Below are 27,851 nucleotides of genomic sequence, written 5' to 3' on the forward strand. Positions count from 1 at the left end.
CGTAGTTTAGGCGGACCCGGACATATGTCCTCTTGCATGAAAAATGTATGGGACATTTGAAAAAAATATCCGTGTATGTCCGATGTCCGACGTGGATGTGAGCCCCTGCTGTTGATTGTGGGCAGTAATGGAGAGACAAGACAAGACCAAGCAGAAAAGTACATGGCTCCACCTCCAGCAGACGATTTCACGACTTTGTGTAATACGTCATCAACTGTGATGTTCCCTGCTTCACTGCGTTTCCCCGCCATTTCCGAAGCAGCAGACCAAAATAACAAGAAGGGCCATGAGTAAATCGGCGAACGGTAACAATATTGTTTAAGTTCTGTCTGTGCATCATCCGTATATATATGTCTTGCTATGGTACGTAGCCCAAGTAAGCTGTAGTGCCGAATAAGATCGCAGAAGCCATTTCATTATCACGAGCTGTGCTGAAGATACCTTGGTCCACAGCCACAGGCACACGACAAGGCAGTGCTGAGTGTCTGCTTGTTGTTTCGTACATTTTCTTCTGCCTTTGATTTCGCATCGGCACATGATACTTAATAGGTTCAGGTCGTTATAAGTAGGTATTATGCATGAGAATGAGATACATATATTAATGACATCATTGGTAGGTAGTAACTAGTAATAGTATGCATGAGATTTAATCGATGAGACGAGAATGAGATCAACAATAATAACAAGTCTGAATCTGATGTAATAGTAGTACGTTCGTTGCTGTATCCAGATAACTGGCGTGGGTGCAACGGGTGGGGAGCGAGCTTGTTATCGTCCTCTAGCGGGTGCCAGAGATGACTTTGTTCTGAAGTCAAAAGAAAGACTCAATTTACCATTCAATGCTTTATTGAATTATTCCATTAGCTTGGTCTTGCCATGGTGTATAGCAGTCCGTCGTAGAAGAACTTGAAGTCTATAAGTGACAACAAAGAAACAATTAATCTGGTAGTCTAGAACTTGATCTGTGTCATCCTGTATGTAGACACTTGGTCTTATTATTATGTCTTATTTCTGGTGCCTTAATTGTAATAGTACTAATACAATAGTTTTATTTTTCTGCATGCAGTACTACTTTCAGTGTCAATGTCATTTTGTTTTTAGCTTCCAGAGAAGTCTTGGACTACCTGAATCGACAGAACAGGCCGTACAGTGCTCAAGATTTATTCCAGAATATGGGGAAAGATCTTGGTAAAACGGTATGTATACTGCATGCAGTGCATTATAATGATTGTATGTGCACATGTAAGTTGTAACTGTAATAATTTGCACCTTGTGTGTATTATGTGCATGTCATGCAGGGATGCAATGGCCAAATCCATTGCCCGGTCGCTAGGGCCGGGCGAGTACGTAAAACATCCCCCGGGCTATTACTGTGTATTAGAAACCGCGTCTGGCATCTCGGCCGGCTGGCTAGTGAAAATTCTGGTCAGATGCAAAGCAACTTTTGGTTTTTACTACTGATTCCAAACACACATTTTCTATTATCATGTGAACCCGCATAAAAAGTATCTTGAAAATACTGATGCTGAAAAAAGGACAAAAGCAAACAGCATAAGATTAAGAAAGAGAAAAGATCGACTATTCAAAGAACATTGGCGAGTAATTGCCGATAGCGGAGAGGAAATTGGTATGTTTGTGTTGGATGGGAAGATGATGGTGGGTTTTATTTTGTTCGAAATTCGTAAGAAATTCATTTGAACAGAAAACAAGTCGCGTAAGGCGAAATTACTACATTTAGTCAAGCTGTGGAACTCACAGAATGAAACTGAACGTAGTCCGCCGCTAGTGCAAAAGGCAGTGAAAGTGACGAGCCTGTTTGGCGCGGTTGCGCTGTGCTTCTATAGCACGCTTTACTGTACCTCTCTTCGTTTTAACTTTCTGAGCGTGTTTTTAATCCAAACATATTATATCTATATGTTTTTGGAATCAGGAACCGACAAGGAATAAGATGAAATAGTTTTTAAAACGATTTCGGAAATTTAATTGGTCCAGTAGTTTAGTCTGAATCGCTCTACACACACACACAGACAGACACACCCACACATACACCACGACCCTCGTCTCGATTCCCCCTCTATGTTAAAACATTTAGTAAAAACTTGACTAAATGTAAAAACACGCAATTTGGTTTGGAACAGTATTGCTGAAGTTGGAGCAGGTCAAGTTGCGCAAAGCAAAGATTGTTCATTGCAACTTGCCTCAGTGAAGAATGGTACATAAAAACCAACAAGACAACAGCTGAGCGCGGTCCAGTTGTCGCTCGTACGTACCACCGCTATTTTGAGTGTATAAATATAACTTTAACAATCATTTATAATAACACTGTTTCAACTTTCATTGTTTGTTTGGTATAAATTTACCGGGCTAGTTGAATTCCTGGGGCTAGTGATTTTCCTTGAGTTACTCGCCCGGCTGGTGACCAATATTTGTGAGATTTGGCCATCCCTGTCATGGGTGTGACATGTGTACCGTTACATGAAGTGATGTACTGGTTGTACACTGCTAGGCTTTCATGTGTGTGTACAATAATGAATTAGAATTTAGATACACTGATAACTACACATATAGTTGGGAATTAAGCTGCATGGGTGTGTGGTGTGTCCTTGTTTGTACAAGAGTGGTGGAATGTTATACAATGTACATGTTATTGGCCTCTGAAATGGCTCTGTGTAAGTGACATTACATCAAAAAGAAAAGGGGTCATTTTGAGACCTTGAAAGTGTTTTGAAGAACTTGTCCTGTTACAGTTACACTTACACTTACAAAATTCATGTATAATATCTAGATATATATATATGACTTGTGTCTGTGTGTGTGTGTGTGTTTGTGTGTGTCCGCAATGCACGGCCAAAGTTCTCGGTGGATCTTTTTCAAATTTGGAGTCCGTATTCAGCTACACCCCGGACACAACCTCATCGATGAGATATTTCAACACGTGCTCTCAGCGCGCATCGCTGAACCGATTTAGGTTTTTCTCTGGATCCATTCCCAGTAACTCTTCCTTATCTTCTCCAGTGTTTTCAGCGTTTATCTCCCTTCCTTCGTGTGGCGTCAATCCATATTCCCGTTACTACGTTACTATTTTTAGAATGTCACTGCACTGTCCAGAACGCTTTCCTTGCACCCGTAAGTTGTCCTTAGTGTAAAAGTGAAAAGGTCGAATCAATTTATAGCCACGTGAAAAATACACTGTCATCTATCTCTATATATTTATAGATATAGATATACATATACGGCTTCTCTGTGTGTGTTTGTGTGTGTGTGTGGGCAACACCTGTGGATTGTAGAGTTCTGTTTGTGATGTGGTCTGGCGGCTTTGGTGTGTCTGTATGTTCAGGCCTTCATTCGAGAAGCCATAACAGTTATTCTCAATCCCGTTTGAGTGGACTTCGCTTTCAAAGGTGATTGTGGTGTTTCGGCACTCGATTACATTTGGCGTCGTCGACAGCGATGGGACTCGACATGAAATGTTCAGGCCACTGAATCATTTTCGTGCTGTTCCCATTCCACCTGGGAGGGACCTAAGCTTGGCGGGTCCATTGTTTGGAACTTTGGGGACAAAGTTCATTCAAAGGGGGTCGAGTGTGACAGGGAGACTACCGTCGCCCTTCACAGCAGACTCTGCAGAGTTGTTCGCCTTAGAAGTTGTGGGCTTTCCTTGCATGTACCCGTAAGTTGTCCTCACTGTAAAAGTGCAAAGGTCGAATCTATTTATCGAAAAATCCAGTCATCTATCTCTATATATATTTATATATATATACATAGATATATACGGCTTCTGTGTCTGTGTGTGTGTGTGTGTGTGTGTGGAGGCAACACCTGTGGATTGTAGAGTTCTGTTTGTGATGGGGTCTGGCGGCTTTTGTCTGTCTGTATGTTCTGGCATTTGAGAAGCCATAACAGATAATATAGGGCTTAGAAATAAGCTCTAAAATTCTCAATCCCATTTGACAGGACTTCGCCTTCAAGGGTGATTGTGGTGAACTGCCACGCTGTCTGTCTCTGTCTCGCGATTCACCCCGGCAAAGCCGGGTATTCCTCTAGTAATATAACATATGTGACTGCTTTAGATCCATAAGAGTGGATATAATCTCATCAACAACATTGAAAAATACTATCGATACCTACAGTTTATTTTCATTAAACTTGAAGTCACCAGAATTAGCCTGTTAATAGTGAGGGGGGATGTTTTAACTGAACTTCACTTTTCACAGCAATCTCCAGATTTACATTCCCATGGAAGTGTATCTTCAGAGTCTGAAAGTGAAACTGAAAGAATCACAATCCAGTCGGGTTTCTTTCATTGTGTAGTATTTTGTTCCCATGAAGTATTATGCCAATTAGTGAATTACATCACTCTTAAAGTTAAAGTAAACAAGTCAATGTTTGTCCCCAGGCTGTGGTGAAAGCACTAGAGGAATTAACCAGTCAGAAGAAGATAAAGGAGAAAGTCTATGGCAAACAGAAAGTCTATGTGGCTGATCAGGTAAGTGTTAATTTATACTTACAGTGTTTGTTGGTTACTGCATGTATTTTGTTTGTTTCCCTGTTTCTATTACTATTAGATTTTGAACAGCAGAAAAACACATATATATATATATTCCAAAAAATGTATGGACTGCTCAAGAAAATGTGTCATATTTTGTCATGGAAGGATGTTGCAGACCTGGGAACGGTCAAACCCATACGATTACAGCTTTTGGCATTAGACATTTAAAGAGTCATTAGTTTTAACGGTGCAACGGATGCGTGCGAAGCATGTTTGAATCATCGATGTTCAAATGTTTTGTGGGGTACACTCATTTTTGTCTGAAAACACGCCAAGTTTGTTTGAGAATACTCCAAGAACAAAACAGGGGTTCCCAAGTCTGATGGTGTTACAGTGCATTACAATGTACATGAATGTATTTTGTCAGTGTACCAACACCAACTGGTGCCGAGCACCGTTCATGCTTGCCTAGGAGTAGAACCCTGTTGTTGCATGCATACATGTGCATTTCAAACTTTCAAAGCATGTTCTGTGCCAAGTTCGCAGAACTTTTAAAACCACCCCTTTTTCTTCAAAAGCAGGATCTTTTCATGTGTTTAGAATGGGGTATTAAAAAAGAATATGACAAAAGTAATAATAATACGAGAATTTATAACGCGCACATCTCACCACAAGGCGACTCAAGGCGCACTCTGATACACATTCTTTTGCATTAACAACTCATGCACACTCATATAATAATAATAATAATACGAATATTTGTAACGCGCACATGTCTCACCAACAGGCGACCCAAGGCGCACATACACTCATTCACACACACGGAGACTTAAAGTCATTAACACACACACACACCATCAACCATTAAATATGTACAGTTATTCAGGGTGGGATGGGGGTGGGCAGTGTAGAATGCATGGATTATTTGGAAAAAAGGATTTGCAGATTTGAATGATTCGAGGGACTGTTGACGGAGGGGGATAGATAGTGTGTTCAGGCATGGGAATTGTCCGCCGAACGGCGGATTTCTGCCAAAATTTTTTTTTGTTCCGCCGAAAATGCAAAAGTGTCCGCCAAAAAAATAAAGGGGGGAGGCACACAAAAAAGGCACCGGTTACTTTGGCCTTTGCGCAAAAGCCCGCGAAAACTTTCCATACTTTGTTGAACACGCACTGCTACCGCCCGCCTCAGTTATTGAACTTTTATGTTTGAAAGTAAACCAGATTGCACAGATTGTGTTACAAGTTACATTTTCCTGTTTGTCTCAACAGATCAATTTTTTTTACAAATTTAAACCATATAATACATGTATATATTTTTGTTCTTCAAAAAAGCAAAACTTGGTACATTTTTGTACTAAAAACTCTGATTCTAAAAACAGAATTTAATGGCAAACTTGGAGCTCAGATGACACCAGATTGCACCATCTGGGTTCTTTGGAGAAACATTTTTTCCGGGGGAGCATGCCCCCGGACCCCCCTAGTAAGACTAGGCGCTTCGCGCCGTCGACTTGACGCTTCGCGTCTTCGGTTATAAATTTTCCGCCTTTTTTACAATTTTCAATTCCCATGCCTGGTGTTCCATTGGCTAGGTGCTTGGAAAGAAAATGAGCGTTGACCTGCTGTTTTGAGTTTGGTGTGGGGGATGTTGAGCTTAAGGGAGTCGACAGATGATCTGAGTGCTCGTGAGGGGACATATAGAGAGAGAGAGAGTCAGAGAGATGGGCAGGGGCGAGACCATGGAGGCATTTGTAGGTGAGAGTGTTGATTTTGTATGTGATACGGGCAGGAACGGGCAGCCAGTGGAGCTGATTTAGGAGGGGGGTGATATGGTCTCTCTTTTTCTTTCGTAAGACAAGACGGGCAGAGCTATTTTGAATGCGTTGGAGACAAGAGATAGAAGAAGAGGGAAGACCAGCCAAGAGAGAGTTACAATAGTCAAGACGTGAGAGAATGGTGGAAGTGACCAGTTTGGCGGTAGCATCTGTGGTGAGGTACTTGCGGATAATGGCGATGCGGCGGAGTTGGAAGTAGCAGGTGCGAGAGACAGAAGAGATGTGTTGTTTCATGGAAAGGGTGTTGTCTAGAGTGACTCCGAGATTTTTGACAGCAGAAGACAGAGGGACAGAAGAGTCAGAGAGTTGAAGAGAGTCGGAGGTGGCTTTGGAGAGTTTGGATGTAGTGCCTATTAGAATGGCTTCAGTTTTGTTGCTATTGAGCTGAAGTTTGTTTTCTGTCATCCAATTCTGCACGTCAGTGATAGTGTCAGACTCAGAGATAGAGGAAAGAAGAGATTCAGACTGGTCAGGGGAAGAGCTGTTGTGAAGCTGAGAGTCGTCGGCAAAAGAGTGGTGGAGAACGTTGTGTCGGTCAAGGATGTGGTCAAGAGGTTGAGTGTAGAGAGTAAATAGTACAGGCCCAAGGACTGAGCCCTGAGGGACTCCGCACTCAAGCCTGTTGGGGTCAGATTTCAGTTTGTCAATCGAAACAGCGGTAGCGGTCGGTGAGATAAGAAGAGAACCAAGAAAGAGCTGTGCTATGGATACCAAAGGTGTGCTGAAGGCGTTGAAGGAGGATGTTGTGGTCGACTGTGTCAAAGGCCGCTGATAGATCAAGTAGAGCGACGGCAGAGATTTCAGCTTGGTCAGTGGCAAGGAGGAGATCATTAGGCACAACAAAAAAAATAGTCTGTTTACGGTAACCCGACCGACCCTATTTTTTTCGCGCGACCCTGGACTTTTTTTGGCATTTGGGGAGAAGAAGAAAAATCTGGGTTTTTTGCAAAATAACGTAAAAATATGGTTTTTTTGGGGGGAAAAAAATCCCGACCTACCGACCCTATTTTTTTGGCCTATGTTACCGTAAACAGACCTATTTTTTTTTTGGCCTTAGTGATTTTGAGAAGGGCAGTTTCGGTGGAGTGGTGAGGACGATAGGCAGATTGAAGCGGAGAGAGGAGATTGTTGCAGAGAAGGTGAGAGTTGAGTTGTTTCAGGACAACTCTTTCAAGGAGTTTGGAGATGAAGGAAAGGTTTGAGACAGGGCGGTAGTTGCTGAGGGTGTTTGGGTCAAGCGATGGTTTTTTCAGTAGAGGTTTGACAATAGCAGTCTTAAAGGAGTTGGGGACAGTGCCTGTTTGCAGAGAAGTGTTGATGATTTTGAGAATAGAAGGGAGGAGTTCAGGAAGACAGTCAGAGTAGAGTTGTGTGGGAAGAGGGTCAAGGTCACAGGTGTCAATATTGGAACCCTCATGATTATAAGAAATTTTGTTAAAAGATTTTCTTGACCTTTAATGTTTGTGAAGGGTATATAGATCTATGTAACTTCCTATAACTGATTATCACAGTTCACTAATAGTGCAGCAAAATGAGTTTTAGTTGATTACTCAGTATACATTAACACTTTCGCGACGGGAGGTGACTATATTAGTAATAGCGCTGCAACGCCCACGGACGGGAAGTGACTATTTTAGTATTAGACATACAAGGTACACGACTCGTGATTGCTTCCCGGTTTTTGAAGCTTGCAGTAAATTGAGTTGTTTCCCTTGACACACTTGGTGTGCCCTTCCGCCATGATATGCAATATTAGCCTGATTTGTGCGGTTTTTTCGAGAAAAAAAATGAATCGAAGGCGAGCCTTGTCACGGGAGGAGATTCTCCGGATGTTGGATCTTGAGGACCCTGTAGATCATGATTCGGACGTGTTGTTTTCGCCTCAAGAAAGCGATAATAGCAGTGATATTGAGGACGAAACAGTCCTGTTGTTGCTGCTAGTATGAGTCGGCAAACTACACGTGTTAGGGTGGTACTGCATGAATCTTCGAATGTGTAGTTGCAAGGGGGGCGTGGCAGCACTGATAACAATGGATGGCTGGAGCCTAATCCTTTTGGAAATGTTCATAGGTGTACAGTTGGGACTTTGTTGTGAAAATGTGACTTATATTCAATATGGATTACCTAGACATCATTTGGTGAGTGTCACAGTTTTGTTTCATTTGAGTCAGGATGCTGTGAGTGAATGCGGGATTTGCTTGTTTTTTTCTTTGTACTGTCTCCTTATTTCTGTGTAGAATTTTAACAATATTTCAGCTAATTCATAGGTTTTACACCTTGTTTGGTTATAAAATTATTTATAATACTTTCTGTTAAAAAATAACTTTTAAAAAAGCAGTGGAAAAGAAAACACACACAAAAAAACGTTAAAAAACACAAATTATCCCCCTTTCACCCCCCCCCCCCCCCCTTTGCTAAAACAAATCGCGTGACAAACTTATAAATAGCACGACTGAACTGGGCATCCATTTTTTAATTAGTACACAAAATTTGGTGGTGATTGGACTTAATTCAAGCTTGCTAGACAGATTTCTTTACAGGGAAGTTTCTTGGTGGCAAGCTTGGGCAGGCAGGACGTTAACGCCGTGGCAATGCTAGTCACAATAGTGTTAATACTGCATGTACAAGCAGCTCATCACCTCTGATATAGGGTTCCCCAGTCTGTTCATCCCTGCATTCAAAAATAACAAGTTCATCATGGGTGGGGTCCAGCGACGTACTAAGCCTGAAAAGAGATGCACTCAATTTCCATTATTATGCATAATAATATCAAAGGGTCACCATTTTTTGGTCGCATCATCTATTTTGGTCTGTACTAATTTCAAAAAATGTTCTGCTGAATCTGTGCCAATGCGAATTTTTGGAGTTAATCTACCTGATACATGAGGCCAAAAAAAAAAAATGCTTTGGTTACGGTTTCCCGACCGACCCTAACTTTTTGGGCCGACCCTAAACTTTTTTTTTGGTCCTAAAGCTAAAAATAAAATGAACCAAACACATACATACACCAAAAAAAACCCCACACACACACACACACAAAAACCCACCGAAAACGACAACACCACGGCACAGAGAAAACATCGATCGCCGGCGAGCAGACAACAACAAGCCCGACAAGGGACACCACTCCGCTTTTTACAACTCCCATATCCAAGGGAAGTCAGTCTCGTGCGTTCGTTCGTTCGTTGCGCGAACGTAAAAAGATGTCGTCTGCATTTGCAATCGTATTCGGAAAGTGCGTTCATATCGAACAAACACGACTGATAAGTCAGTACTCGAAGAGTGCAACCTTGGTGGACATTTTTCATGATTTTCATCCAACTTTGGACGGCAAACTGTTCGGGATAAAATGTGTTGGGTCGACGAAAATAAGTGCCGAGCCCGAAGACTCTTTCGAACTGGACTTTGGCATGACTCTCGAAAACTATTTTTATCATTTCAAGAGGGACCAACCAAAAAACAAAAACAAAACAAAAAAAAAGTTTAATCGACCTACCTACCCTATTTTTTTTGGCCATGAAACCGTAACCAAAGCATTTTTTTTTTTGGGCCTGACCATAATTTGTTGGTGAAGGGCTCAGGCTCAGAGAACTTAAAAAAATCTGCATTGCATTGACATGAGCATTTCCCAATGTGATTTCCCAAAGCAATATATTAACCTCCTGGTCTTCTAATGTTGGGGGTCCCGGTTCTGTGGGAAGCCGAGTATGTAACTGCGTGGAAGTCTGCAAGTAGTAATGTGTTCCTTTGATGCCGAAAAATCAGGGCTTCAGGATTTATCATGATATATTATTGATATTTTCAATGTCAGAGTCAGTTTCCCGATGTGAATGAGAGTGAGATCAAATCCATGGATCAGCAGATCAACACTCTGACTCAACAGATACAGACCCAACAGGACCAGATCAGGAAACTGGAGGCAGGTAAAGTATGCAAAAGGAGAACTGGAAAGCATCATTTTTGCACTAATATCTGTTCTTGCAGAAAAAGTGAATGAGCAGCTTCTCTTGCTTGGAGTTTAGGTTTGCATGCACATTTTTTTCAAATGTGCAAATGACAGCTGGAAAATATGATGTTATTAGCACTAAGTTCTGTTCTTCTACAATGTTGATAGGCACCTCAATCTCTTGCTTAAAATTAGGTGTGAGTGCAAGTTTTCATCAAAAGTCAAACATGAGATTAGAAGGAATTCACAGGTAAAAGTTCTGTATTTTTGTTCACTCATTCAACTTTTGAACGTTCACCTATTATGAAAAGTGGTTGATTGAAAACACAGAAGGGCCGGTGTCCATCACTTACGGCAACACTTTTCAACAGTTTTCTGGATCAGAGTGTTATTAAATTAAAAAAACATTTCTAAGACCTTCAAAAATCTGAAAATCAGGTCTTAAAAAGGAGGGAGTCTTAAAATGGGAGTAAATTTACACAGGTCATGAACAGAACGTCTGAGAATATAGGGTCTTAAAAGGGGGTTCCACTGTGTGCATGTGTATGGTTCAGGTTGCAAGGAATCAAGAGATCTGTTGAGATGAAATGTAACCATCATGCCTTACAAGGAGATGTTAAAAAAGTATCTGAATTGAAACTTGTCTATACTTGAGAATAGAATAAGAAAACATGCTTACGGGAACTGACAATCAGAGAACCACAGTCATGCAGTACAATAAGAAATTGTGCAGGAACTGAAAAAGGAAACCACACGTACACAAGAATAAGTCAATTTTGGAACAATTCTAAGATGTAAGTTGTTGGGTTCACTGCCAACCTTGTTCTCTTGCAGAACTGAAAAGTTACGCAAGTGCTTTGACAACAGACCAAGCACGGGCAGAATGTGAGAAAACACATCAGCAGGTGAGTCAGTGATAGCACAGAGGTACCTGCGATGAAAGGACAGTCCCTAGAGACAAGCCAAAATGTCCTGACATTGCAGGGTATCGTTTGGTCAAGATAACAGACTAAGGAACAAAAGGTGTCCTTTCTTAATTAAGCATAGGAGGTGTCCTCTCATGGGAGGGACCTTACATTGCAGGTACCGCTGCAGTTAAAAGTTATGATGCTAAACATAAGTTTGCAGTCTGTTTTCTCAATTATGTTCCTACAAAAATTAATTAAATTACATATCTTACCCAACTCACATATAGCAATTAACCCTGGTTCAGTGCTGGTAACGCTGTACGCGTCCCCTTGATAACAAGGGAGACCACTCTAAAAAAAGAGTGACCAATACCCATAATGCCAGACTAATACAGAGTCTGACTTCCGTATGCGTGCGCATATGCCGCCATTTGTATCATTCCAAACTCAGCGCTCAGTGGGACTGGTCGCATATTCTGTACGCTCCGGCTGTTTTTCAGCCTTTGGGACTTAGTCTTTGGACTTTGTTTCTTCCTCTTGGTTTTCTCGTCGTCTGCACTTCACAACTATGTTGAGGTGAGGTCGTTCCTTTTGTTTTCTTGAATTTTGGCAGCATTTTTGGCCGCATTTTGGACTTGCAAATATTTTGTCTCAAATTTTTTCGTGAGTCGTTTTTTGTCATGGCCGACAATGCTAAGAAGAGGTCAACTCCGAAACAGGTAGCTGCTGTGTCCTCTCCGCCAAAGAAAGTTTCTAGAAAAGCTAAACCACCCGGCCAAGCGGTCGTGTCTGTGTTGGAACCTCTTTCTAAGAAATGTGTGGATGTTTTGGTAGATTTACCTGATACTTCTATTTTGTCTGCGAAGTCTGTGGACAAGACCTCTCATGTTGATAAACCTGAAAAAGGGGATGCTTCCCCTGTGGTTCCCGGTTTGGCGTCCGCAGACGTAGCTACGATGCTTTTGTCTCTCAGTTCACAGGTTTCTTCGTTGGCGACGGAAATTTCGTCCACGAGGGCGGAGCTCCGTGCTTTGCCTTCCGGTGTTGCGGATGTGTCTTTGTTAGCCAAGGTTCGACCGTCTCCTTCGGCTACGGTCACACGGGCGGAGGTGCATGCTTCGCAGGATGATGGGGACTTCCTCTTTCCGCCTTCGAGTGGTTCGTCTTCCGGCGTTCCTTTACGTTCTCAAGGTATGTCTGCCACGTTAGTAACCGGGTTGTCTGGCCAAAACGCGGCGCGTCGTCAGGAGAAAGTAGCCCCTAGCCTAATCCGCAAGGGTGAAAGTTCCTATCTCTCAGCTGGCCCCCACCGTTCTGTCGGTAGGTCAGTGGAGGATAGGGGCCCTGTCGAGCAAACGGAAGGTTCGGTGCACCCAGACCTGTCAACAGACGGCGGTGAGAGTGTGCGGCTTCCGCCCTCGGGGCAGGAAGTTGACAGTAAGGATGGCTCCCTATTCGACTGTGACAGTCAATATGGGGGTCAACTTCCGGGCTGCACGGAAGTGCACGAGGACTGTCTTGATGAAGGTACTTCCGTACAGGGAGAAGGTACTGATTTCATTTTGCCGCAAAGGCTGTCAAATGCTGTTGCTTTGGCGGCTGGGACGGCTTCGAAGTATTTCGAGGAAGGAGTGGTGGAGTGTAAAACTCGGTTTGTACCACCACCTTCAGCTCTGGGAGATTTTCGGAGTACCAAGGATACGAGATGTTCGTTCCGGTTCCGGGAGTCTCCTTCGGTGGCTTTCGAAATGGCAAAAGTTTTGACGAAATCGTCTTCTCCGGCCTCTGCCGTTCCGCTGTTGTCACAGTGCGGTGAGGCTCCGGAGTCGGCCATGCCGTGGCTGGCTCAAGCCAGTCGTCAAGTTGCTTGTCCTGCGTCTTGGCGCAACTTCAAGAATGTTGGTCAGACTGTCAATTTGGTTGAGGCTTTCGCATTGCCCAAAGCAGTCCTTCCGGTTACACCGGAACTGGCCTCGTTGAGAGAAGACGGATATAGTAAGGACAGGTCTGTCCCCTATACGGAGGCTTCTCTGTTGGCCTTAGAGGAAACAGGCAGGGCTCTTATGGAGTTGTCGTCTGTTTCGGAGTCGCTCCAAAGATCTTTGTCGAGGTCAATCGCATCTTCGCTGGACCCTTTTGAGTTTCGTTACGATGCTTCTTCGGAGGACGTAACTGTTCTCTTGGCTACTTTAGCCAAAGTTTCGCAAGAACAGTTGAGTTTGTCTGCCAAACTGTATACACATGCGGTACTCTCGCGCAGATCTGCTTTCCTGACTGGTTCTCGGATCAGGAACAGAGTCACGATTGACAACCTGAGGGTCTCTCCGTTCACGGAGGGCTCTCTTTTGGGTAGTTCGTCTCTGGACGCTCTGCAGAAAGAGACTCAGGACGCAAGGGACTTGGCTATTGCGTGGATTGCGCATCAGGGCTTGCAGAAAGTGCAGAGCAATCCTCAGTCTCAGAGCAAGGCGCAGTCTTCTTTCTCTGGGAGGGGCAAAGCACAGAACCAGAACTCTTCTTCTCGAGGTAGGGGGCGTGGTGCCCCTCATCAGAAGAGGGGTTCTTTTGGTGGTTCTAGGGGGTCGGGGCGTAAGCCTCACCCCCAATGATGGCTTCCCGAACCCTCAATCCCGGTAGCTCCCACCTTTGTGGTGGCGGGCGGCCTCTCCAGGGCTCTCGCTTCCTGGGCACGTTTGGTGTCCAGCGGGTGGATTTTAGGGATAGTGAGTTCGGGATTCCGTCTTCTCTGGGCAGAGGGAAAGGCTCCTCTGACCAGGATACCTCCGCCTTTTCAGTTTCCGAGAGATCCGGAGGCCAAGTCGGCCGTGCAGGGGGAAGTGGCTTCCCTCTTTTTGAAGGGGGCGATCGAGGAAGTTCACGATCAAGGGTCTCTGGGCTTTTACGGCAGACTATTCGTGGTCCCCAAAGCTTCGGGGGCTTGGAGACCAGTTCTCGATCTTTCAACCCTGAATACTTTTCTTTGGGTTGTGAAATTCACAATGGAGACTCCTGCTTCGGTGAGAGAGGCTCTACGGCCAGAAGACTGGGCCACTTCTGTCGACCTGACGGATGCCTATTTTCATGTGCTCATGCACTCAGCGGACAGGAAATGGCTGCGCTTGCGCTGGGGAGAGAAAATCTTTCAGTTTCGGGCACTTCCGTTCGTTCTCTCTCTCTCCCCTTGGATATTCACGATGGTTGTTCGTCAACTCTATGCACTCGTGAGACAGGAGGGAGTACGCTTGAGAGCGTATTTGGACGACTGGCTGATTTTACATCAGGACCAGGTCCTTTGCAGGATGCACACTCAGAGGGTTCTAAGTCTGTCAGGTCAACTCGGTTTCACAGTCAATGTAGTGAAGTCGGAGTTGGAACCGTCTCAACGTTTCCTGTATCTGGGGATGGAGTTCAATACCCTGGATTGGTCAGTCCGTCCTTCTCAAAAGAGTGTGGACAAGTTGCAGGCGTTGATTCGCTCTCTTTACGGAAAGAATCTGTCCACCGCTCGGGAGTTGTCCTCTCTGTTAGGTCAGATGGAATCCATGGCTCCCCTTGTTCCTTTGGGCAGGGTTCACAAAAGGCCGTTTCAGGCAGCTTTGCAAGCTCATTGGGATCAATCAACTCAGAACTGGAATGTCCAGATCGAGTTGGGAAGTTGGTTCAGCCTGACCACGCGAGTGTGGCTTCTCCCCTGGGTTTCTCAGGGAGTTCCCATTGCTCCCCCGTTACCTGGGAACAATCTGTTCACAGACACCTCCCAAACAGGTTGGGGAGCGCATCTGACGGAACAAACAGCGTCGGGCATGTGGGATGTCGGTCAGGCCTCCTGGCACATCAATGCGCTGGAACTAGAGGCGGTTGCTCTGGGTCTTCGGGCTTTTCTGCCTTTTTTGGTAAACAGCCATGTCAAGGTACACACAGACAACATGACGGTGGCGGCTTACATAAACCGCCAGGGAGGCACACGCTCTCAGGTGCTGTCAGACAGCGCTTGTCGCTTACTGGTTTGGTGCAACGAGCACAACATTCTGCTGTCAGCAAAGTATCTGAAGGGCACTCTCAATGTCTTGGCCGATGCCCTCAGCAGGGGGGACAAGATCCTCCACTCGAAGTGGACTTTGTCCCATCAGGCTCTGGAGCGCCTTTGGGTTCAAGTGAACAAGTCCTTCATCGACCTGTTTGCGACAAGATTCTCTTCCAGGCTTCCTCTCTTCGTGTCGCCGTTCCCGGATCCTCAAGCTTGGGGTGTGAACGCGCTAGGGATGGATTGGTCGAATCTGGTGGCCTATGCTTTTCCTCCCTTTTGCCTTCTGGGCAAAGTGTTAAGAAAGGTAGATTTGGAAAGGCCAGCGTTGGTTCTAGTTGCGCCTCTTTGGCCCAGCCAGCATTGGTATCCCGATCTTCTGCGGGTGGCGGTTCGTCCTCCCATTCCTCTCGGTGTTCGAAGGGGCGATCTGTTACAGCCCAGGTCAGGCATACCGCACGAGAATCCACAAGCACTGCAGCTTCACGGCTGGATTCTGTCAGAGTCTCTCTGCTCCGTGCGGGTGCCTCAGCTTCAACTTTGAAGTTAGTTCAGCATGCGCACAGGGATTCGACCAAGTCGGTGTATTCCTCACACTGGGCTTCTTGGGCGAAATGGTGTTCGGAGAACGGTGTCGACCCTCTCTCTCCTAGGTCGATGCAGGTAGCCAATCATTTGGCCTGGTTGGCAGAGCAAGGTGGTTCTCCTTCGTCTTTACGGGTTAGGAGATCAGCTATCTCCTCTGCCCTTAGACAGTTGGGTCACAAAATTAACTTAAGTGGCGTTATTGCGAGTGTGATTAAGGGCGCTTCCCTTGACACAGCTCGTTCCAAGGCACAGCTCCCGGCTTGGGATCTGTTTTTAGTGTTACGTTTTCTGGCTTCGGATGACTTTGAGCCTCTCTGTTCAGCCAGTCTGGCTAATCTTAAGAGGAAAACTCTTTTTCTTGTTTTACTCGCTACTGCTAGGCGTCGTAGCGAAGTCCATGCTTTATCGGGTTTGGCTAAGGATATATCGTTAGAGAAGGATGGCTCTTTTTATCTAAAGTTTAGACCGGACTTTCTCGCTAAAAACCAAAAGCCTGGTCAGTCATCTCCTATTGTTCATATTCCCCCCTTGAGCAATGTGCTTGCTCCTGGAGATCCCGATCTTTTTAACTGTCCTGTGAGAGCCCTCAGCAGCTACCTGTCTAGGACTTCGCCGATTCGTTCTGAAGCTCAGAAGTTGCTTTTTATCTCCCTCAACACTGTGAGAGGGAAAGACATTTCGAGGGTTACCTTGACCAAATGGGTGTCTTCCACCATTAGGCAGGCTTACGTCTGGTGGCAGAGCCAGTCAGGCGATACCAGGGCGGTTTTGCCTCTTACTTCAGCCAGGACTCATGAAGCTAGAGCCTGGCCGTCGTCCTTGGCAGTTCTTCGCTCAGGGCGCCTCTCAGAGGTGCTTGCGGCGGCTTACTGGCGGTCAGAAGACATCTTCATCAATTTCTATTTGAGAGATGTTGCCGCAAGTCGTCAGGATGGCAGTTCTTCTTTGCCTTCTCTGGTGGCTGCAGGGCAGGTTCTGCTTTCTTGAGATGGTCAGTACCCTCCTCCTATAGTAGCAATCTGCTATATGTGAGTTGGGTAAGATATGTAATTATTTAATCAAAAATTTTAGTAATAAATTTTCATTTGATTAATATACTTACCCAACTCACATCGTTTATTCCCTCCCGCCTCCCCGCTGTGGGGGTATGGAGTTCTAAAAAAGAAGTGAGTTGGGCTTCGTTTAGAATGATACAAATGGCGGCATATGCGCACGCATACGGAAGTTAGACTCTGTATTAGTCTGGCATTATGGGTATTGGTCACTCTTTTTTAGAGTGGTCTCCCTTGTTACCAAGGGGACGCGTACAGCGTTACCAGCACTGAACCAGGGTTAATTGCTATATGTGAGTTGGGTAAGTATATTAATCAAATGAAAATGTATTACTAAAATATTTGATTAAATTACATATCTTATCCCAACTCACATATAACAATTTACTTCAGTCTAGTGCTAGGACGCTGCATCGCGTCACCTTGGTAACAAGGGAGGCAACCCTAAAAAAAGAGCTACCTTGACCCTGTAACAGGACAAAGTCACATGACTTCCCGACCTTGCCGCCATCTTTAAATCATTCTTTCCTCAGCGATCCGTGGCTACGGACGTGTTTGCTATTCGCTTAGGCTTTTCAGCCGTTTGTCAGACTCTTCTTTAGAGTTGACTTCACCTTGGTTTCCCGTGCACGTTCCTCTGCTCCTTTAGTGTGTTTGGGGTGAGCTTTTTTGCTATTTTCGTTGTTGTTTGACTTAGGTTTTGCCAGGTTTAGACATTTTTGTTGTTGTTTACTTGTTCATCCGCCATGTCGGAGAGCGGTAAAAAGAAAGTTTCTAAGTCAGCGGCGGAGCCTTCTCCTGTCAAAAAGCCTGTGCGCAAGTCTAAAGTTCCTACTAGTCATGCGGTGGTTAAGGTGTTAGACCCTTCATCAAAACATTCGTTTGACGTTACTATTGATTTGCCAAACAGGCCACAGTATGTTAGGGTGGGGGGGCAATCAGTTTCAGACACAATCTGCACAAACACAGGGGCACCACAAGGCACAGTACTCTCACCTTTTCTTTTTTCTCTCTACACAGCAGATTTCAGAAGTTCTAGTGACTCCTGCCCCATAACAAAGTTTGCTGACGACACTGGACTGACCGGACTGCTGACTGTTGACGACGACTCTGACTACAGGCAGGAGGTAGATAGGTTTGTGGGGTGGTGTGAAAACAACTATTTAGAGCTTAATGTGGGGAAGACAAAGGAAATGATAATGGACAACAGGAGGGGGGAACATGTACACAGGGAGATAGTGATCAAGGGGGAGGTCGTAGAGAAGGTAGAGCAGTATAAGTATTTGGGGGTGATTATAGACAATAAGTTGACATGGAAACCAAACTCTGATGCCCTTGTGAAGAAACTCCACTCTCGCCTGTACTTTTTGAGAAAACTCAGGTCTTTTAACATCAGACAAGAAATCCTTCAGATGTTTTACACTTCAACGTGCAATAGTGTGTTGTACTTTGGCTCCGTGTGTTGGGGTGGCAACATCAACAAGCAAGACAGGGATAGATTAGATAAATTCATCAGGAAAGCAAGTGGGGTGGTTGGGAGGAAGCAGGACAATTTCACATCAACACATGAACGACGACTGACTGACAAGGTACAGAAGATTTTGGCTGACGACTCGCACCCACTCAGACCGGAATTTGACAGTAGACGGACAGACAGGAGCAACAGATTCAGACAACCAACCGCAAGATCCACACGCTACAGAAATTCGTTCATTCCATCTGCAATTCACATCTTCAATTCTCAGGTGGGGCGGTAGATGCTGGTGTTGTCGCTCTGATGCACGGGGTCAGTGTTCTGTATTGTTTCAGTATTGTTGATTTTGTTTTGCATTCTACTCTCTTAATCTTAGACAATATGTGATAACCGGCAAGGTGCTGACTTTCTTTTGTGCATTGTTGATGGTGAATGCATGTTAATTTATTTTTAATATACTTTCTTATGTGATAACCAATGTGCTATATTTTCTCAGGACAAAGAACAAATGTTTATTTTGAATGTTTTATGTATGTTATTATTACGGACACAAACGCTCAGCAATGTAATTTCTCTTTTAGAGATTAATAAAGTTATTGTATTGTATTGTATTGTATTGTATTGTAAATCTCCATCTATGCCTAAATTGCCTGCTCAGTCTTTGCTGGATGCTTCCGGTTCTAGCGTGATTAGCGATAAACAGGATGTTACTGCTATTCTTCGCTCTCTGAGCGCACAGATATCTTCGCTTCCAGCGGATCTTACGTCTACCAAAGCAGAGCTTTTGTCTTTGCCTTCTGGTGTCTCGGATGCACGTTCCCTCGGCAGGGGGCGTGTTCCTCCCGCGGCGACTGTGACGACGGCCGATGTTCATGCGGCCTTTGATGACGGTGATGGAGATTCGCTGCTGCGTACCCAGGCTTCGTCTGCGTGTCGGCCTGGTGATGCTCAAGGTATTTATCCTTAGCTAGTAGCTGGGTTCTCCGGCCAACGTGAAGGGCGTATACTGGGTCACGTAGCCGCACCGGGCAGCCGGGCGGTGAGTGAAAGCTTTTCTCCCCTTACTATGCCGTTCCGAATGCGTGAGCGGCTGGTACAGGGGAAAAGTCCAGATACGCGGGATAGGCTGTCGCTGGCACCCTCCGTACCTGGGTACGAGGACAGATCGGCACAGCCTTCCCCGCTTCCGCCCTCTGGGCAGGAAGCAGTCCTCAGGGATTCACTGCTTGGGTACAAAATCCCTCGAGTGTCTTCCCTTCCGGTCGTCTCTTCGCCTGGCTATCATAGTCTGGGCGGTAGTGGACTTCCGGACGGCACGGAAGTGCAAGAGGACGGTTCGGAGTTTGGTGCTTCCGCTCATTTCGATGATGAAGACACCGGCTTCCGTGTTCCATCGCGGCTTCCGCTAGCACTGAGCTTGGCAGCGGAAGTCGCGTCAAGGTATTTCGAGGAGGGTGTGGCAACGCCGTCAGGCTTGTGTGCTCAACCTCCTTCCGCCTTGGGAGATTTCGGCTCTGCGAGGGACGAGAAGCAGCACTTCCATTTCCGTGAGTCGCCCTCTGTCGCATATGAGCTTTCGAAGGTGCTGTCCGTGAGTCAATCGGGGGGTGCTTCGCACACTGTTCCTCTTTTGGTAGCGCACAGTCAGGCTCCTCAGTCTGCACAGCCGTGGCTTGCTTCGGCCGGCCTTTCCTCTTCTGTGCCTTCGGGTTCGGGAAAGAGGTTTAACCTTCCTCACAGCTCGGTGAATCTCATTGACTCCTTTGCTTTGCCTCGTGCCACGCTTCCGGTCACACCGGAACTGGCGTCACTTCGGCAAGATGGCTACTCCAAGGACAGGTCTATCCCGTATACCGAAGCGGCGCTTGTGTCTCTTGAAGAGACTGGCAGGCGGCTTCTTGAGTTGTCTTCTCTCTCAGAGACGCTTCAGAGGTCTCTGTCAAGATCGATCGCGTCATCTTTGGATCCTTTTAGGTTCAGGGATGATGCCGTTGAGAAAGACGTTACGACTCTTTTGGCCTCTTTGGCTAAGGTTTCTGCGGAACAAATGAGCTTGTCGGCTAGCCTCTATGCTCACTCTGTTCATACGCGCAGGTCGGCCTTTCTGGCGGGGTCTCAGATTCAAGACAAGGTCACTATTGAGTCACTTAAGTCTTCTCCGTTTGTCGAGAGAGCCTTGCTGGGTCAGCGTTCTTTGGATGCTCTCCGCAAGGAGACTCAGGATGCAAGGGACATGGCGATCGCTCACCATGGTTTCCCGCATCAGAGCAAGGCTCAGGGCTCTTCAAAACCTCAGGCTTCTTCTTCTTCCTCGTTCAGAGGTAAGGCTCAGCGCCAAGGTCCCTCCTTGAGGGGCAGGGGCGGTGGTGCTCCTTACCAGAAGAAGGGTCCTTCTTTCGGCAAATCGCGGGGGTCGGGGCGCAAGCCCCACCCCCTGAATGATGCCTCCCCGAATCCATTGCTCACATAGCCCCCACCCCTTTGGTGGCGGGCGGCCCCTCCCGGGCCCTGCTGAGTTGGTTACAGTTAGTAAGCAGCCAGTGGATAGTGAGCATTGTGGGTTCGGGGTTCTGGCTTCTCTGGTTAGATGGCAAGGCTCCGCTAACCAGGGCTCCTCCCTCGTTTCAATTTCCCAAGAAACAGGAGGCGCGGGAAGCCATTCATGGCGAGGTCGCTTCTCTGCTGGAGAAGCAGGTGATAGAGAATGTGTTGGATCGGAATTCTCCGGGTTTTTACGGAAGAATTTTCGTTGTTCCGAAAGCCTCCGCTGAACAAATACCTCAGAGTGGTGAAGTTCACAATGGAGACCCCGGCGTCAGTGAGAGACGCTCTCAGACGGGGGGATTGGGTCACGTCTATAGACCTCACAGACGCATACTTCCATATACTCATCCATCCTGCGGACAGGAAGTGGCTGAGGTTCCTGTGGGGAGATCAGGTTTACCAATTTCGGGCCCTCCCGTTTGGTCTTTCCCTTGCCCCATGGATTTTTACGATGGTCGTGCGTCAGCTTTGTGCGCTGTTCCGGCAAAAAGGGGTGCGTCTTCGAGCCTATTTGGACGACTGGCTCATTCTCAATCAGGATGTGGAGCTGTGCAGAGTCCATACTCAGTTGGTGCTCAGCCAGGCTCTGGAGCTAGGATTTTCCGTGAATCCACTGAAATCAGAACTCACGCCTTCTCAGGTCTTTACGTACTTGGGCATGACATTCAACACGGTGGACTGGCTGGTCCGCCCTTCTCAGAGAAGGGTAGACAAGCTACAAAGTCTGATAAGATCGCTGACGTTGAGGAAGAAAGCGCCGGTGCGTGTTCTTGCTTCTCCACTTGGTCAAATGGAATCAATGGCTGCCCTCGTGCCCTTGGGCAGGGTCCACAAGCGACCATTTCAGGCTGCCCTGAGTTCGGTTTGGAAGCCTTCCCTTCAAGGCTGGCAGACGGTTGTCTCTCTGGAGAGTTGGTTTCTGCACACAACGAGGCAGTGGCTACTCCCCTGGATTTCACAGGGAGTCCCAATTTCTCTTCCCCCTCCGGACGAGTTTCTGTTCACAGATGCGTCCATGGAGGGCTGGGGTGCCCACCTCTCTGTTCATACTGCTTCAGGTCTGTGGAACATGACACAAAGCAGCTGGCACATCAATGCGTTGGAACTGGAGGCTGTTTTTCTGGGCCTCCAGTCGTTTCTGTCCTTAGTCAGGGACAAACATGTTCGGGTTCGCACAGACAACACTACTGTGGCGGCCTATATCAACCGGCAGGGCGGGTCTCGGTCCCTCACTCTCTCTGTCAGGGCCTGTCAGATTCTGTTCTGGTGCAGCCAGCACCGCATCTTGCTGTCAGCGAAATACCTCCCAGGCAGTCTCAATGTTCTAGCGGACTCGCTCAGTCGTTCGTCGCGAGTCATACACACAGAGTGGACTCTGACCCACCAAGCTCTTCAGCGTCTGTGGTTGTGGTTCGACAAGCCCATGGTCGATCTGTTCGCGACCAGATTCTCCCGCAGACTGCCGGTCTTTGTATCCCCGTTTCCGGATCCAGAGGCCTGGAAGGTGAACGCTCTCGAAATAGACTGGTCGGGCCTGACGGCATATGCGTTTCTTCCGTTCCACCTCTTGAGCAAGGTTCTCAGAAAGGCGGAGTTGGAACAGCCATGCTTGGTGTTGGTAGCCCCTTGGTGGCCCAGCCAAAAGGCTCATAGAGAGTCTACGGGTTCCGTATACTCTTCACACTGGTCTGCGTGGGTGAAGTTGTGTACGGACAACGGTGTCAATCCTGTGGCACCACGTTCCATGCAGGTAGCCAACCACCTATCTTGGTTGGCAGCTCAAGGCCTATCTCCTTCTTCGTTACGCGTCAGAAGGTCAGCTATATCTTCTACGTTGAAACAATTAGGACATTGTATTAACCTAGGCGGTGTCATCGCCAGTGTTCTTAAAGGCGCGGCTATAGGTTTTTCGAGGGCTAAGTCTCCTCTTCCCTCGTGGGATCTGTTTTTGGTACTTAAGTTTTTGGCTTCAAAAGAGTTTGAACCATTGTTAACAGCAAGCTTAGCTAACCTGACCCGCAAAGCTTTGTTTTTGGTTTTGTTAGCTTCAGCCCGTCGAGGTAGTGAAGTACATGCCCTTTCCGGGCTGTCTAAGGATATCTCTTTTGAACACGACGGTTCGGTTACTGAGATTCAGACCTGAGTTTCTCGCCAAGAATCAGAAGCCTGGCTTAGCCTCCCCTGTTATCCGGATTTCTCCCTTAAGTAGGGTTCTTCCTCCTGGTGACCCGGACTTGGTCAATTGTCCTGTTAGGGCTCTTAAAGATTATTTAGCCCGTACAACTCCTATTAGGGCTAAGGAGCAAAAATTGCTTTTTATCTCAATTAACACGATAAGGAGTAAGGACGTGTCTCGGGTTACCTTGGCCAAGTGGATTGCTTCGCTAATCAAGCAAGCTTATGCATGGTGGCACAGTCAAGATGGGGTTGGATACTCTGTTCTGCCGATGACTTCTGCAAGAACTCATGAAGCCAGGGCGTGGGCCTCTTTGCTCGCGGTCCTTCGCTCAGGCAGGCTGGCCGAGGTCCTCGATGCCGCTTACTGGAGGTCGAAGGACATCTTCATCGACTATTACCTGAGGGATGTCGCCAGCACGCGTCATGATGGCAGTGGTGCCCTACCAGCCATGGTAGCTGCTGGCCAAGTCTTACCTTCTGTTTGAAGTAAGTGGCTTTTGATTTTTCCCTCCACCTTTATTAGCAATCTGCTATATGTGAGTTGGGATAAGATATGTAATTTAATCGAAAATTTTAGAAATAAATTTTCATTTGATTAATATACTTACCCAACTCACATAGTTAATACCCTCCCTCCTTCCCCGCTAGTGGGTTGTTCTAAAAAAAGAGGGTAGTTTCGATACGCTTTCGGGCGAATGATTTAAAGATGGCGGCAAAGTCGGGAAGTCACGTGACTTTGTCCTGTTACAGGGTCAAGGTAGCTCTTTTTTTAGGGTTGCCTCCCTTGTTACCAAGGTGACGCGATGCAGCGTCCTAGCACTAGACTGAAGTAAATTGCTATATGTGAGTTGGGTAAGTATATTAATCAAATGAAAATTTATTTCTAAAATTTTTGATTTAAGAGCTTATTATAATTGGCAGATTGTTTGCGCACAGGTGACATATTGAGTGATTGCTTTCAGTCTCTGTGTCCAATCTTACATTGTGGTTTCTTCAAAGATCAGAAGAAGATGAACTGCAGTTGTTTTGTTGTTGTTTATTTGTGTGTGTATTTATTTAATTTATGTCTTTTGTGCAGATCACAACAATAAAGGCTAAGATCAACAAACTGAAGGAGGGAAGAGTTCTGGTGTCTAAAGAGGACAGAGAGAAGGTGAGTGCCACTTTTGTGAGAGTGAGAGAGCGAGAGAGAGAGAGAGAGAGAGAGAGAGAGAGAGAGAGAGAGAGAGAGAGAGAGAGAGAGAGAGAGAGAGAGAGAGAGAGAGAGAGAGAGACAGAGAGAGAGAGAGAGACAGAGAGAGAGTGAGAGAGCGAGAGAGAGTGTGTGTGTGTGTGTGTGTCCTCAGCATTGATCATGTCAGAGTTGTTGCTTGTGTTTGTCGTATGTTTTTATGTGTGAGGGTGTGCACAGTGCTGATGTCACTTTTTGTGTGATGTTGAATTTTCAGCTGATTTTTGATTATAGTACATTGGTACATTTTACGACCTCCAAATATCTTAAAAAATTAGGACTGAAAAGTAACAGAGTATTGAATTAGGGGGACATGTACAGACTGGTTATGAACAGAAAATGTGAGAAGACAGATCCTGAAAGGGAGGGAGTCTTTAAATCGGGGGTCTCAATTGGAGGGTGACGGGCGCAGTGGCGTGGTGGTAAGACGTCGGCCTCCTAATCGGGAGGTCGTGAGTTCGAATCCCGGTCGCTGCCGCCTGGTGGGTTAAGAGTGGAGATTTTTCCGATCTCCCAGGTCAACTTATGTGCAGACCTCTAGTGACTGAACTCCCTTCGTGTGTACACGCAAGCACAAGATCAAGTGCGCACGGAAAAGAACCTGTAATCCATGTCGGAGTTCGGTGGGTTACAGAAACACGAAAATACCGAGCATGCCTCCCCCGAAATCGGCGTATGCTGCCTGAAAACGGTCATACACGTAAAAATCCACTCGTGCTAAAAACATGAGTGAACGTGGGAGTCTAAGCCCATGAACGAAGAAGAAGAAAAAAATTGGAGGGTTAAAAATTCCACTGTGCTCATTCTGTGCTCCAAACATAAAGAGCGACTCTGTTTCGACCAACAAAACAATAGATTCTTACTTAAGACTGAGGATTTAATTTTCTTCAGCAAAGTTGCAGGTATATATGGCCATAAAAGTTTTGTCAGGTAAATTTTAGGTAGTCCTTGTGTCACTTATTTCCAACTGTGAAAAAAGCAGCAGCTCTGCCAAACTGACAACATTTTCGCCGTTTAAAAAAAGTTAAACCATTTAGCTGGCGCCAAACGACATCCCCGAATCTTTTTACTATATTTTTACATTGTCTCTCTGCGTTTCAGGTCCAAAAGAGACGAGTGCTGTGTGTAAAGGAATGGAGGAAAAGAAAAAGAATGGTGAGAGAAAAGATATGAGAAGAAAGGTTGATGTGCATGGATCTGCCAGGCAGTATACTAATTAAACTGACGGTTATTAAAGCTGTACATGCAGTGCCTCGACGATACTCGTAGATATTTGTTCCATACAGTAATTTGTATGTTTTTTTTTTCTTGTAGGTTTTTTTCTCTGGAGTTTGCATGTGTATGTGTATTTTATTTACGCTGTTTTATTTATTGAGGGGGGGGGGGGGGGGGGGGGTTGCTCATTGTACACATATTGTTTGTTGTTGTTTTAACATAGACTGGGAATCGAGACGAGGGTGATGGTGTGTGTATATATGTGTGTGTGTTTGTATGTATAAAGCGATTCAGAGAAAACTGCTCGACCAATCTTCATGAAACTCCACATGAGTGTTTCCTGGGTACAATATCCCCAGACGTGTTTTTTTTTCTTTTTTGGATAGATGCCTTTGATGACATCATATCCAGCTTTTTGTGTCACACCCTCATTTTTCAACTATATAGTATATTAATAGAAATTTTGGTCAAGCAATCTTCGACGAAGTCCGGACTACGGGATTGCATTTCAGCTCGGAAGCTTAAAAACTAGTTAATTAGTTTGCTAATTAAAGTTGTCATTTAAATAAAATTGTCAGAAGCAGATTGAAAAATGATTGCATTGTATTCCTTATTTTCTCCTGAATTCAAGAATATATAGATATGTTATATGTTTACTCTAAAAATGAGCTCAGAATGAAAGGAAATAGGTTCAGTAAGTACTAGGGTTGCATGCTTTGCGGGGTCTTCGGGAATGGTTAGCCGAGACTATCTAAATGTAGTCTCGGCGATGACTGGCTTGTTGTGTTGATCTTTTAGTTTGATACCGACTGACTTAATGTTTTTATATCGCTTCACGCAATGTGTTTTCTTTTGCGGATTGTTTGTTTGAAATCTGCTCTTTCAGTGTTGCTTTTTTTCAGAAACATAGCAACTTTATACCACCAGCGCCTTTGGCTAGTGATTCTGAAAATTTACTAGCCATAGAGCAAACTTTACAAGCCAAACCAACAATTTGGTTCAGCAACTTTACTCGTCTTTAGCGAGTAGATGAACATTTCTATGGAGAGGAAAATACTCCACTTTCAGACCTGTATACCACTTTTATGTCCAAACTTACGTTTTGTCCAGGTAAATATTTATACTCATTGATCTTATTGATATATTGCTGCTACAATTAGTTGGTCTAATTCAACTTACTTTTCTGTCAACAGTCCAATGACATTGTTAACGCTATACTGGAGGGTTATCCCAAGACAAAGAAACAGCTGCTGGTAAGACCTTCAATGCCTTTTTTCGTCTGTACTTTTCTTCTTTTCATAAATTGGGGGGAGACTGAGTTGACGCCCATCTCGTGCAAGTTGTAAGGCAGGCAGAGGTACGCCACCGTTTTCAACAATAGATGAATTCCGAAAATAACCCAATAGGGTTTTTATAGGGCAGGCATGGGAATTGTCCGCGAAATCGCGGATTTCCGCGAAATGAAATTACGTTTCAGCGAAAATAAAAAAATTGTCCGCAGCAAAAAAAAGGTACATTAAATTATATGTATACTATTGTCTCTCTATCCATTATTTGCATTCACGAGAACTATCAAAATATTGGTCTAAAATGATAAAATTCGTCTCCCCAACGGGGCTGACTGCCTAGGCGGCCCCTGGACCTCGGCCTATTTTCAGAGTTTTTCCTATTTTGGAATTCCCATGCCTGATAGGGTTGTGGAAGAGTTGCTTTTCCTTGGTTTTCCATAGAAACACTGAGGCAAGCTATGTGTTACATGGTAGGCTTGCCTCAGTGTTTTTATGGAAACAAGGGATAGCACCTCTTTTATAGCCCATACAAACTTGACAAGTTATTTCGGCACATATCATATGCATCTTTTGTATACAGCTTCAATGTTTCCTTTGCATCTGATTTCTTATCAATCTAAAAGAGCCTCACTGGGCACGTAACCCAATGATTAATTTTGGTTTTGGTTTGCTTCAAAAGCATGTAATCTGTGGGCAGTTAGCTTTTCTTGTAATTTGTAGTTTTACTTTTACTCTGTTGTATGGCAAATAGAATTGACAGGATTTTTTTCTTATTTACTTATTTTTATTTGTTACAGGAGGAGATTGGCATTGAGACAGATGAAGAGTACAATGTACAACCCCCAGAAATTTGATGCACTTTTGCTGACATATAAAGATGCTGAATCAGGTCCTTTGTTGTTATAATGTTCAGAAAATGTGATTGTAGTTTGTGTATGCTTTGTTAATGTAAAAGTGTTCACAAAATAAAGATTAATTGCATCAAATTTTGTTTAAATTGGGCAGTTACATGTATGAACTCCGGTTTGTGTTTGTGTGTGTTTCAAGAAAATGGACAGTGAAAGTGTGCTCAGTCACAA

General features: G+C 45.3%; 1 protein-coding gene across 1 annotated transcript; it reads left to right on the top strand.

Moving 5' to 3' along the window:
- Positions 1 to 27,758, top strand: LOC138981514 (homologous-pairing protein 2 homolog). Its single transcript, XM_070354459.1, has 9 exons — positions 1 to 305; positions 1,102 to 1,196; positions 4,397 to 4,486; positions 10,135 to 10,246; positions 11,104 to 11,174; positions 24,116 to 24,190; positions 25,370 to 25,423; positions 26,677 to 26,736; positions 27,570 to 27,758. The coding sequence occupies exons 1-9, from the start codon at positions 287 to 289 to the stop codon at positions 27,624 to 27,626; spliced, it is 633 nt and encodes a 210-aa protein (XP_070210560.1). The 5' UTR covers positions 1 to 286; the 3' UTR covers positions 27,627 to 27,758.
- The last annotated feature ends 93 nt before the right edge of the window (positions 27,759 to 27,851 follow it).

The sequence above is a fragment of the Littorina saxatilis genome, linkage group LG12, assembly GCF_037325665.1.
Source record: "Littorina saxatilis isolate snail1 linkage group LG12, US_GU_Lsax_2.0, whole genome shotgun sequence".
NCBI classification, from domain to species: domain Eukaryota; kingdom Metazoa; phylum Mollusca; class Gastropoda; order Littorinimorpha; family Littorinidae; genus Littorina; species Littorina saxatilis.

Bases quoted from the DNA above. Each gene is read 5' to 3' on its own strand.
- LOC138981514 (XM_070354459.1), top strand. The intron at 10,247-11,103 runs GTAAAGTATGCA...GTTCTCTTGCAG, and splicing joins GATCAGGAAACTGGAGGCAG to AACTGAAAAGTTACGCAAGT. The intron at 26,737-27,569 runs GTAAGACCTTCA...TATTTGTTACAG, and splicing joins AGACAAAGAAACAGCTGCTG to GAGGAGATTGGCATTGAGAC.